This window comes from Coffea arabica, chromosome 6c (genome assembly GCF_036785885.1).
Source record: "Coffea arabica cultivar ET-39 chromosome 6c, Coffea Arabica ET-39 HiFi, whole genome shotgun sequence".
In the NCBI taxonomy this organism is placed as follows: domain Eukaryota; kingdom Viridiplantae; phylum Streptophyta; class Magnoliopsida; order Gentianales; family Rubiaceae; genus Coffea; species Coffea arabica.
In genome coordinates this window covers 51,203,480-51,214,941 of record NC_092320.1, presented here as the reverse complement: position 1 = coordinate 51,214,941, position 11,462 = coordinate 51,203,480, and the positions used below count along the sequence as shown (strand labels likewise).

At 32.7% G+C, this 11,462-nt stretch overlaps 1 protein-coding gene across 1 annotated transcript; it reads left to right on the top strand.

Moving 5' to 3' along the window:
• The first annotated feature begins 1,158 nt into the window (after positions 1 to 1,158).
• On the top strand, positions 1,159 to 2,842 carry LOC113692373 (peroxidase 57-like). The gene is made up of 2 exons (XM_027210767.2): positions 1,159 to 1,363; positions 1,865 to 2,842. The coding sequence occupies exons 1-2, from the start codon at positions 1,163 to 1,165 to the stop codon at positions 2,654 to 2,656; spliced, it is 993 nt and encodes a 330-aa protein (XP_027066568.2). The 5' UTR covers positions 1,159 to 1,162; the 3' UTR covers positions 2,657 to 2,842.
• The last annotated feature ends 8,620 nt before the right edge of the window (positions 2,843 to 11,462 follow it).

The window sequence follows — 11,462 nt, the reverse complement described above, 5'->3', positions numbered from 1 at the left end:
TTTATATACATTGATAGTATATACTATCATTATTTGATGTATAATAATTGATTTAAATTTAATTTTTACACATATATTATGTATTTAATCGTGTGATAGTGTATATACAATGTTTAGAAGGTCAATAATATGTTTTACACTACAAAAAACTAAAGTAACCTTTTGTCGGGCAAAAAAGTATTGGTCTCATGGTTGCACAATTAACGTTGTCATCTAAAGTTGGACCAAATCAATTATCGAATACAGCTGAGAAATCAGATACCCAAAATCCTTTTGATTGATGATTCTGTCTCTAATTTGATAAATGATATATCACAACTACGAAGTGGTACTCGTGTGCCTTTTTGTTTAAATTAAAACCTCCTACCGGATTATTCCTTTATAATCAACCTACTTTATTCCTGGTTTGAAGATTATTGGCAAATGTGATTGATTGAAGGCTGATGATCTTTGCAAGTGTGAATTTGTTCATGTAATTAGATGGAAAAAGCAAAATAATTGTGTCTCATATCACACAATCTTCAAACAGCTGGGAAGTGTCTCTGTTTTGCTCTGTGTGTGTGTGTACGCACACAAATATATTAGGTGAATACCTTCATTTTATATATCATAGACGGAGTTTTATTCTAAAAACTATCAAGACTTACTTTTTTTAGCTGGCCATTCCACAATATTCGAGGATAGTTCAACCCATTTTTCTTAGTGTCTTGGGAAATATTCACTATGGACTGTGTAAAAAGTTAAAAGGAAAACAACTTCTATAACTAAAGAATCAGGGAAATCTACTTCAGATCATCACCAATTAACTTTAGGAATTAACTCAGCCAGATCATGATTTGATGGCCACAACCAATTTTGGCAAGCTGTTCTTAACCAAATGCACTTATAATATTGATCGACTCCATATCATCGCCAAAACAACTAGTAGTATTTTATAAGAAGTCAGCAATTTGCTTTCACAGACTATAATCCTTTAGAAAAGTAAGCAGCTAAAATATGCTTGAAAGTCAACGATCCTTCACGTAGTTTGACAATATGCACGGTGGCTAACGTCTATCCATGTCTATTTTCTCAATCCATATGCACTATATATACCCCTCAATGGATTTGGACATTTTGCATCCTCAAAATTGGCTAAGCTTGTTCAGTTTGGTTAAACGTAATGGAGATGAAGATCATCTTTTTTTTACTCTCTTTTACTATTTTTGAGCTCTCCTCTGCCCAGCTTCGAGTTGGTTTCTATAGTTCTTCATGTCCACGAGCAGAGTCGATTGTTAAACAAGTTGTGCAACAGCGGTTTCGCACGGATCGTTCAATAACAGCTGCTTTGCTCCGAATGCACTTTCATGACTGCTTTGTTAGGGTAAGTAGCATACATTTATGGTTAATCTTTTCTATTATGTTAGCATATAGAATATATTGACGGGTCTAAATGTAAGACACATTATTTTAATAAATTTTGCATGTGTGACGTGCATTTATACCAGTTAGAATCTACACTGCCAAAGTATAAAAAATTTATCCATACATTTAGCCCCTTTTTTTTTGGTTATTTATACAAGATATAACAAATGGAACTTTAGGGATTTCCAACTATTTCAAGAGGAATTTCCTTGGACCCTTTTCGGATATAGTCATTTTGCATGGTAATCTTTTCTTTTTTTTTTTTTTGGTTAGGCAACTGGAATTTTATCCATCAAAATCTATTTTTATTATTATTTTCTTTTTTGCAACTTTATGCCACAATGAAGCTTTTACAAGGTTTTTGATGGGCATACAATTAAAGGAAATTAAGTAATAGATGGCAGGTAGCTGTACATGCAGGACATTTTCAACGCGAATTCACATTTCATATTGGATGCAGGGTTGTGATGCATCAATATTGATAGATTCCACCAAGTCCAAGTCATCGGAGAAAGATGCCGGACCAAACCTAACCGTAAGAGGATTTGAGCTAATTGACGAAGCCAAGAGAAATCTAGAGGCTGCTTGCCCTTCATCTGTCTCCTGTGCCGATATCATAACATTAGCAACTCGCGATGCAGTCGCATTAGCCGGTGGCCCTGCTTATAATGTGCCAACAGGCAGGCGAGACGGGCAAGTTTCCGACTCCTCCGAAGTAAATCTGCCAGGACCTAGCCTTTCCATATCAGATGCAGCACAATTCTTCACCGCCAAAGGGCTAACACTCAATGACATGGTGGTCCTTTTGGGTGCACATACAGTTGGAGTTGCACATTGCGGTTTCTTCCGAGACCGGCTCTCTGATTTTCAGGGCAGAGGGAAACCTGATCCTACTATGGACCCTGCATTGGCTGCTAGACTCCTGAGGATCTGTGGTACACAATCCAGGCCATTGAATAGGGATCCAACAGTTTTTTTGGACCAGAATACATCCTTCATTGTTGATAAGCAGTTCTATAATCAAATAAAGTCTAGGAAAGGGATCATGCAGATCGATCAAGAACTTGCCTTGGATAAGTTAAGTGCTCCTCTGGTCTCAAGATTGGCTGCCAATGATGCCCTATTTCAACAAAGTTTTGCAAATGCTATGATCAAGATGGGACGCGTTGAAGTCCTTGTTGGAAAAGCTGGAGAAATTAGGAAAAATTGTAGAGTTTTTAACCCAACCAAGCCTAAGGGCAGAACTGGCTAAAATCTTTTGCAGCTGTTCGGCTTTTCAAGGTTCCAAAAGGTGGCATATCTTTGTTTTTCTGTGAATTGGATTAATTCTTTTATTCCTAGTTTTCATTGTTAAGATGTCGTTTGTACATGAAATGTATATCTAGTAAAAGCTATACTAATTCAAATAAAGTGGTTTTCTTATGGTTTTTTTTTTAAATTTTTTTGCGTGTTCTTAAGGTTTTTATTTTGGGATTTTTGTTTTATTTTTTTGGGTGTCACTGTAGACGTGTACATAAACTACACGTGTTTAAAAGAAACTCGAATTCATATGCACCTATAGTTTCTTTAAAAACGTTAAGCATCTCTGACTTCTTTATTGCCAAAATGGACAATGAATTTCAGTTCATAGTCTTGTATGCCTTTGAAGTTTCCATTTTATTATCTTCTCTTCAATACAGATGAACCGATCCTTCACAATGATGGTCCCATCATCAGCTGAAGTTCACTTATAGCACATAGTATGTAAATGAATAATTATAGGAATAATTTCACAAATTCCCGCGGAGGTTTCTGCTAATTTCAACTAGCACCTTTTTAATTTGGAAAATTTCTCTTACTTTGCAGTTTTTGGAACAAATTTACCCCCTGTTAGAAAAAATGAATGAAAAATTTTGAAATAAAATTCTAAAACCAAACATCATTCTGAAATTACTCTTAAAGCTCTCACAAGAAATTATGAAATGTAATACAATTTAAAAAATGGAATAAAAAAAAAGAAGAAAAAGCAGAAATTGGTCCAACATTCTTAATATAAACAAGAATAAATAAGTCTCATATCTGTTGACCGGTAAGCCAATATAACTATTCCCAGTGCAGCGTTGTTTCCCATGAGGAACTAGATAGAAAAAGGCTAGTAATGGAACAAAAATTAACATGCCAGTTCCTATTGAATTAAGTTCTTAGCTTTTGAGTAGAGCAAGCAACGAAACTTAAATACTAAGCACAGTTCTCCAAAGCACAAGGATGGCAAGCTGTATAAGAGAACTCTTTGGAACTAGCAACATACTTGAGGATCAACAAAAGAATTTGTAGTTTTGGTCATAAAGCAGTAATAAGAGATTCCAGGAGCCAAAACAATGTATACTTTTTTGTTCAAAACAATGTATATGAGTTACACTTTTGCTGTATAAAATGCTACTTCTTCCATTGGAAATTTTAGTAAAATGATCATTTGAGTAAAATCAACAAGTACTAATATTTTGTAAACTCACTTTGATTTGAAGAAGTTGTTTCACTAAGGGTATTATAGACAATTTGGACCTTCTAATCATGATACTGATAAGGGAGGATAGTGTAATATTTAAAATTAGAAAGGTGAAATTGTCGAAAAACTTCAAGGGAGATTTCTGAAATTATCCCATAAGTGAACAAATTAATTACTCAATAAGACTAGGTAAATTATAAAAATGGTAAGCTTATAATTTATTAATAAAACATCCTTGAATTCCGGGTCGTATCTTTCTTTAACTTGTGACTTGTCCGATCAGTTGAGGTATATAATGATATGATAATTTTATTAGGTTTTCCCCTTTATGATCGTTATATTCAAGATTAATTATAAAATAACTATAGAAATAATATCTTTCAACCACTTTTTATCTCAAATATATTATATCACAACAAATGTCATAATAATTGTTTCAAATAATATTTCAAACAATCTCCTATCCACAAAATTATTAGTGTTCAAGGTCAAATAGAGCAAAACATACATAAGGTAGTAAGCGAAAACTCATACAGCACAACAACTAGATTTTCATTGCCTTATGTAGAATCAAACAATTGTATCTTTTCCATTATTATTTCTCTCTATCAATCGTTTTACGTTTTTCTCATCTTTGACAGCCTTCAACCCCAAGATACAGTCTAACATCTTTCGGACTAATTAATATTGTTTGTTCCTATGTTGCATGTATTACTAAAAATCAATCTCATGAAATTGTAAATGTCAACACCTTATGCATTAAGTTATCCCCATGGTTTTTAATGTAAACTAGATATGTGAATTAAACCTTCTACTTACAATTTCTTGTATTTTATCGTCCAACCCAACTCCAAGCCCCACCCAAACATAGAGATTATTGTTTGAATAAAATTAGGGTTAATTTCAAAAACCTTTCCTGAAGTTTTTGACAATTTTACTTGGCACCCTCAAATTTTAAAAAACCCACTTGGCTCCCCCATTTTAAACTTTTTGTAACATTGGAAACCTATTTCAAAATATAATATTAAAAAACTTTTTGTGATTTTATTCCAAATTTGCCCTTTTTGTGATTTCTTAATTATCATAACACACCAAATTTATCTCTTAACTTTGTAAATTGATCAATGTAGTTCTTTAACGAAAATTTAAAAGTTGATAAGAAAATCAAAAAACTCTTTAATGGTTTTTGTGTCATTGCGTTGAACAAGAAATGTTAAATTATTTAAAATAATCTTAAAAATAATTTGCAATAATTTACAACCATGAGAATACATTTGTGTTCCAACTTAACAAAAATACAAAAAGTATATATATATATATATATAATTTTTAGCATGCTGTATCTCTTTACTTTTCAAGCCATCAATTTGGGAAAAAAATAGAAAATTCAAAAATATGTGAAAGATTTATAAAACTTCTTAAATTTACTCAAACGCTTTATAGTAAACAAATATTAATTTTGTAACTTGCAAAAATTTTAAATAAACTTTCAAATATTAATTCTTGTTATTTAAAATACACACTAGATTTTGTCCAATCAAAATAAACCTTCATACCTTTTGTTTTTATTTTTTATTTGTTATTAATATATTCACTACTTTGGTAATAAAAGTAAGGCACCAAAAGGGCAAATTTGCAAAGACATTATATTTACTCTCACAAAATGAATTTTTTAATATTATATTTTAAAATGAGTTGCATGTGAGATTTTTTAAAATTTGGGGGTGCTAAGTAAAACTATTAGAAACTTCAAGAGAGTTTCTGAAATTATTCACATTTATCGTGCATGCCCATTAGTTTTGAATGCTTTTCAGATTAACTTCACTTTTTTAAAAATTTAAATCTTGAGATTTTGTTAGTGAATGACGGACTAGACTAAACTTTGTGTTTCGTTGCTATTTTTGCAGTTAAATTGTTGGGAAAATGACCTGTTTCATCCTTCACATTTCGCAAAAATATTCTTTTCGTCTCTCACTTTTAAAATGAAGCAAATTCATCTCTGACATTTAAAAATTAAAGCTATTACATTCCTAAACCTAATTTTCAATCTGAATCAAACCATTCAATAATCTAGTAATAAATTTCGGAAATAGAATTGATAAATCACTAGGTTAATTTCATCATATTCACATGACATTTATTAAACCAAAAAAATAAAAATTATAACATAAAAGGCAATTCTTTGTCTTGGAATAGTAGAGTTTTTTTTTTGGATAAATCTTTTCACACACCGTTAGTATATCAACTTGCGAATCTAGATGCGTATCATAAATATAGAATTTGGTGTTTAAATTTAAATTGAAATGATATGGCGGTACATAAAACCGTCAGTGTATACAATGATAATGTAGGAAAGATTAATTTTCTTTTTTATGTTATAATTTTTTATTTTTTATTTTTGGGTTCATTAAATTTTACATGAATATCAAGTTGAGTTAAACAAGTGATCTACCAATTACACCCCCAAAATTTGTAATCAGGTTGATTGGTGGTTTGATTCAGATTGAAATTTGGGTTCAGGGACGTAAGAGCTTCAGTTTTTAAATGTTAAGGACGAAATTGCTTCGTTTTTTGAGTGAGGGACGAAAAGAATATTTTTTGTGAAATGTGAAGGATGAAACCGATCATTTTCCCTAAATTGTTTACAAATTTTAATTTTTTTGGGTTAAACCTTTAGATTACTTATCAATTATCATAGACTACATTTGAATCTTTTGTATTTTATTTTATTCTCCCTAACCATTCCGTAATATTCCCGGATGGTTCGACACAGTTCTACTTATTGTCTAGGAACATTCAATATGAACTATGAAAGAAAAAATCAAAACAAGTTTTATAGCTAAAGAATCTTGGAAATCTATTTCAGTCTATCTCAACTAACTCTGGCAGATTATAACTTAATGGCCACAACAAGTTTGGTAAAATTGCAGGACCAAAGTACTCCTTCAACTAATTGACACCAAATCTTCGCCCAAACTACTGGCAGTAGCTATCCAAAGCCAGAAATATTTCAGAGACTATAATCTCAATCAATTGTTTGATTTTTTTTTTTTAACTTTCAAGTTGGCATATTGTTACTTGTGCGTGCATGTATGTGCTGTGGTTATGCACAAGATTGCATGGTTAAGTGGTGTACACATTTTTCGTATTTTCCTGTGCACACTTCTAGAACCAATTCGCACATAGTTACAACAATATTATACAACAAAGTGTACACTATCCTAGAACTGTTCTAGTTAGCCACGCATGTGATCCCTAGCAGTGACTATCTCACAAGTAACTTATTCCTCCGAGAGGTTGTCAAGGTGAAAAGACTCTTGAATCCAAGAGTCTTTGATAAAGATGATTTCATCTGGGCAATAGTTCAGAAAATGAAGGCCGAATTCGATAAATATTAGGGTGAATGCAACTTATTAATGGCAATTGGTGCCGTTTTGGATCTAAGGCAGAAAATGTGCCTTATAGAGTTTTCCTTCCCCAAGATTTATTCGTCTTTGAGTCAGAAGAAAACCTAACTAAGGTTCGAAAAGCACTCTTTGACTTGTATGAGACATATGTTGTTGTAGCTGGTAGTTCAGGTGAGAGTAAAATTGAATGCAATGGCGATGCATTTGATGGCTAGAATTCAAGACAACAAAAGTCTTCAAATTGGGATGATTTTGCTAAATATATTGTAGAAGTACAAACTTTTGGCCCCCACAAATCCGAATTGTTAGATTATCTAGATAAGCCTTGCCATCCAATTGACTCATATCCTCATTCATTTGACTGCTTAGAATGGTGGAAAGTCAACAACGTCGCATGCTCGATTTTATCTAAGATGCCCTCCAATATCTTGGTTGTTCTGATGACCACAGTAGCATCTGAATCCACATTCAGTGCTATAACTAGAGTGACTAATTTATATCAAGCTGCATTGGCTCTAGAAACGATCCAAGTGTTGTTGTGCGCTGGAGATTGGTGTAGAAAAATGTATGGGACCAAAATGAAGATGAAGGTGAGTTTTAGATGACTAAGTTTTACCATTTGTTGATAAGTTTACCACTTCATTTCTAGATTTCATATTAATTAAGTTATATATATCATATGTGTATGTTGCTTTGATGCACGCAGCAAATGAGGAAAATAAGGAAAATGAGCTCCAAAGATTTGATTGCCGATTCAAATGTGACTCATATTTATTTATTGATCTAATTTGGTCTTACTTGAATGCTTAAAATTTGATATTATTTTGTCTTTGCCGTTAGGACTTGCTAGCGGTGCCAATGGATGGCTTGGATTATTAGAGAATGGCGAACTTTGTTGCTGACTTATTGCATGCATTTTCCTCTGTTTGATTTGTAAATGTGGATTGGTGATTGTTCATTGAACTTTGTTCTAGACTAGTTGTATTGGTTAGTCAACTAGTAGTTGGACTAGTGAGCTAGTTTGAAGCCCAGTGAACCTGTGATTTGCTCATTGCTATTGTTCTGGACTTGGGCTCATTGCTGTTGTTCTAGACTTGGACTAGATTAATTTGGCAACCTGACAGTAGTTTTAGCTTCTTAGGTATATAATTGTACTCATCACATCACATTTCCGTTTCTATTATGGTATATACGTTAATTCACTTTGCTTGGTGGTTGTTGGACTAGACAACAGGGACATATTTGCAGGTCTGAACTAGAAATTGTAGCAGGCCACAAGATCGAGCTCGAGCATTATTCGAGCTCAATAAGGCTCGCATTGATCTGATCTCTATGTGAGTCAAGTTCGAGTTCTATGAGCAATGCATTGAACTCGAATTTGACCTCTAATAATGCTACTTACTCGAGTTCAAGTATTCTTTTTGCATGTCCAGTCATGTCAAGTCAAGCTCAAGTATGGTGATATACTCGATTTAAACTCGACTCGACTCAATTATAGCCCTACAAAGGCCGAAGAAGTATATGTTCCTTATCTCAAAGCACCATTAACACATCAGTATTCCTGTTCTTTTCTCTTCCCTTCTCATAAAACCTTGAATAACAAAATGTTTTCTTATGGTAGCACATTCCAGTGATTGATAGTTATGCAAATGGGATAAATTATCTTGAACCATCTTAAGATTTGGTGCTTTACCACATGACTCTCTTATGATTTAATAACTTATACATAAGATTTGGTGCTTTACCACATGACTCTCTTATAGTTTAATAACTTATACATAAATCCCTCATAATTTGCATTAAAGTATCACAATTAGTCAATAAATCCCTCATGTTAAAACTAATTGTCAATATTAAAAAACCAATTAAGAAGTAGTGAAAATATGAATTTATCAATTTATTAGTTTGACAGTTCGACTTTGACTTTTCAATATTTACCATTAGTTTTAACGATAAAACTAATGAAAACTAATGGTGACACTTTTGTCAAAAATTATGAAAGGGTTATGTATAGATTATTAAATTATATAAGAGTGATGTGATAAAGCACCAAATTATAAGAGAGTACCTTATGCAATATGATTGATGAATACTACATTACCGACGCTTTTTCAACGCAAAACCACGGGTTTAGGCTATTCTGGAATTTTGTGGTAGGGGCGCAAAGCGTGCACCAACCTTTTGACAATTTTTGCTATTTGATAGAGAAATGTGTTTGCTCTTGTCAAGGTAAAAAGGTCTTAAAATTGTCAACATTCCCTTGAGAGAAAAAGGGTTAGTCAAAAAAAAAAAAACACAAAAAAAGTAGTTATTGTTGATGATGCATTGATGCACCCTTTTTCAACAATGACTGCATTTCATGTCCTTTTATGTTGCAAAAGGGACAGACCTAACTAATCCGCTGTGCCCTTTTTCGACATACCACCGGCATTTACCAAATATGCACGTTTTGTATACATTGTTTGTATTGCAGCTAAAAAGTAAAATTGTTTGTGGCAATCCAAGTACGTGACTTTGTGAGCATCTGATTATTTTATTTCATTGATCTTTTAGTTATTCCTATGATCAACTCATTGGTTTGATCTTTTAGTTATTCCTATGATCAATTCATTGGTTTAGTTGGGAGGTGCTTCATGAAGAGGAAAAGACTGCCATGGAACTCAAGAAATATATGTTAATTGGAGGTATAGTTTTAGATCAATTAGGAAAAACAAATTGGGAGTTTTCAGTAAATGTGAAGAGTTCCTCTGGTCTCTAGGTGAATTTCAGCACGGATGTGGTTGATTTTTTCTTTTTTCTTTTTTTTTTTGTTTGGTACGGATGTGGTTTATTTGTTCCAATGTGATTCCTTGACACACTAGTGAATGTCATTCAAATGAATTTTTTTTTTTTAAAAAAAAAAAGAAAGAGAAGAAAAGAAATTAAGAATGGACGCTTGGAATGCATTGAAAAATTAGATTTACATTTTTCAAGTTTCACCTTTTTTGGCTTAAAAAAAGTAAAGGATTTGGAGGATGGTAAATTAAACCCATAACAAGGTCCAATAAAGTGATCACCAACTTGGAAAAAGGCTTTATTGGGGTTTTATAGATCATTTACCAATAAGAGATTATTGATCTACTTACCCCAAAAAAAAAGAAGAGATTATTGAACGCGAAAGTAAATAACCATGGTAAAAGGGAAAACCACAACAACAAAAAAACCTAATACGAATCCTGTTGACAAACGATATTTGCATTAATAGCCTCGGATCTTTGATGATTGACACAAGTTTGAACAATGAAATTCCTATATGAACCCCTCTAATTCCCGTGGGTGCAAACTTCTTGATATTATCTCAACCTACAACTTAACGAGTTAACAAACCAAAGTTTGCTAGAACGGCGTCATAATCAAGTGCGTTTCTTAATTAATAAGCTAATGTTGAATACTTAAGAGAAACCTCTAAAGTATTCAAATAAGCTCACGAAATGCAGGAGAGAGACTCTCAATTTTGCTGGAAATTTAGACTTGTTCCTAATGAAAAACATTTAACCCATATTTATAGGGTCTACAAGATATGAAACTGACTCAAACTAGGAAATTGAATGACAATCTCGGCCCATAAGTTTTCTTAAGCTGGCCGACACTTAAAAACTCTTAAAGTAACTAGGAAAAGGTCACTAAAAATAACACAAATAACTACTAACTAATTCGATCCACAACTTGAGACAAAACTAATGAAACAAATGCTGAAAATTTCGGTCCTTTCGCGTTTTTTACAAACAACTTCAGCAGTCTCTTTAGTGAAGAAATAGCTCCATACTTTGAAACTCCGTGCTCACGTCAAAACCATAATAAGGCCTTCACGTAAAAAAAAAAAAAAATCATGTTTCTCAATCATGTATGCACACAGCAAAAGAATCATTACACAACAAAAAAAGGGAAAAAAGGCTAAATAACGTCAATAAATCATGCTAATTTTGACTGGCACTCATTTTATTTTCCATATTTGAAATGAAAATGAGGAATTTCGGTTTTGAACTCGATTTTCATTCTATTTCCCTCAAAAGTGCAAGGACGTGTCGTGTGACTGATATTTCAAAGGCAAAAAAGAAAAAAATGAGTTTAATATCTGACACATGGGCCACAGCCCATGACCACATTTTCTTTTAAATATGCTATTG

What these genes read in the sequence shown, in the direction of transcription:
- LOC113692373 (XM_027210767.2), top strand. Translation starts at nt 1,163, where the DNA reads ATGGAGATGAAGATCATCTTTTTTTTACTCTCTTTTACTATTTTTGAG. An exon ending in TTCATGACTGCTTTGTTAGG is followed by an intron (nt 1,364 to 1,864) that starts GTAAGTAGCATA and finishes TATTGGATGCAG; the next exon opens with GGTTGTGATGCATCAATATT.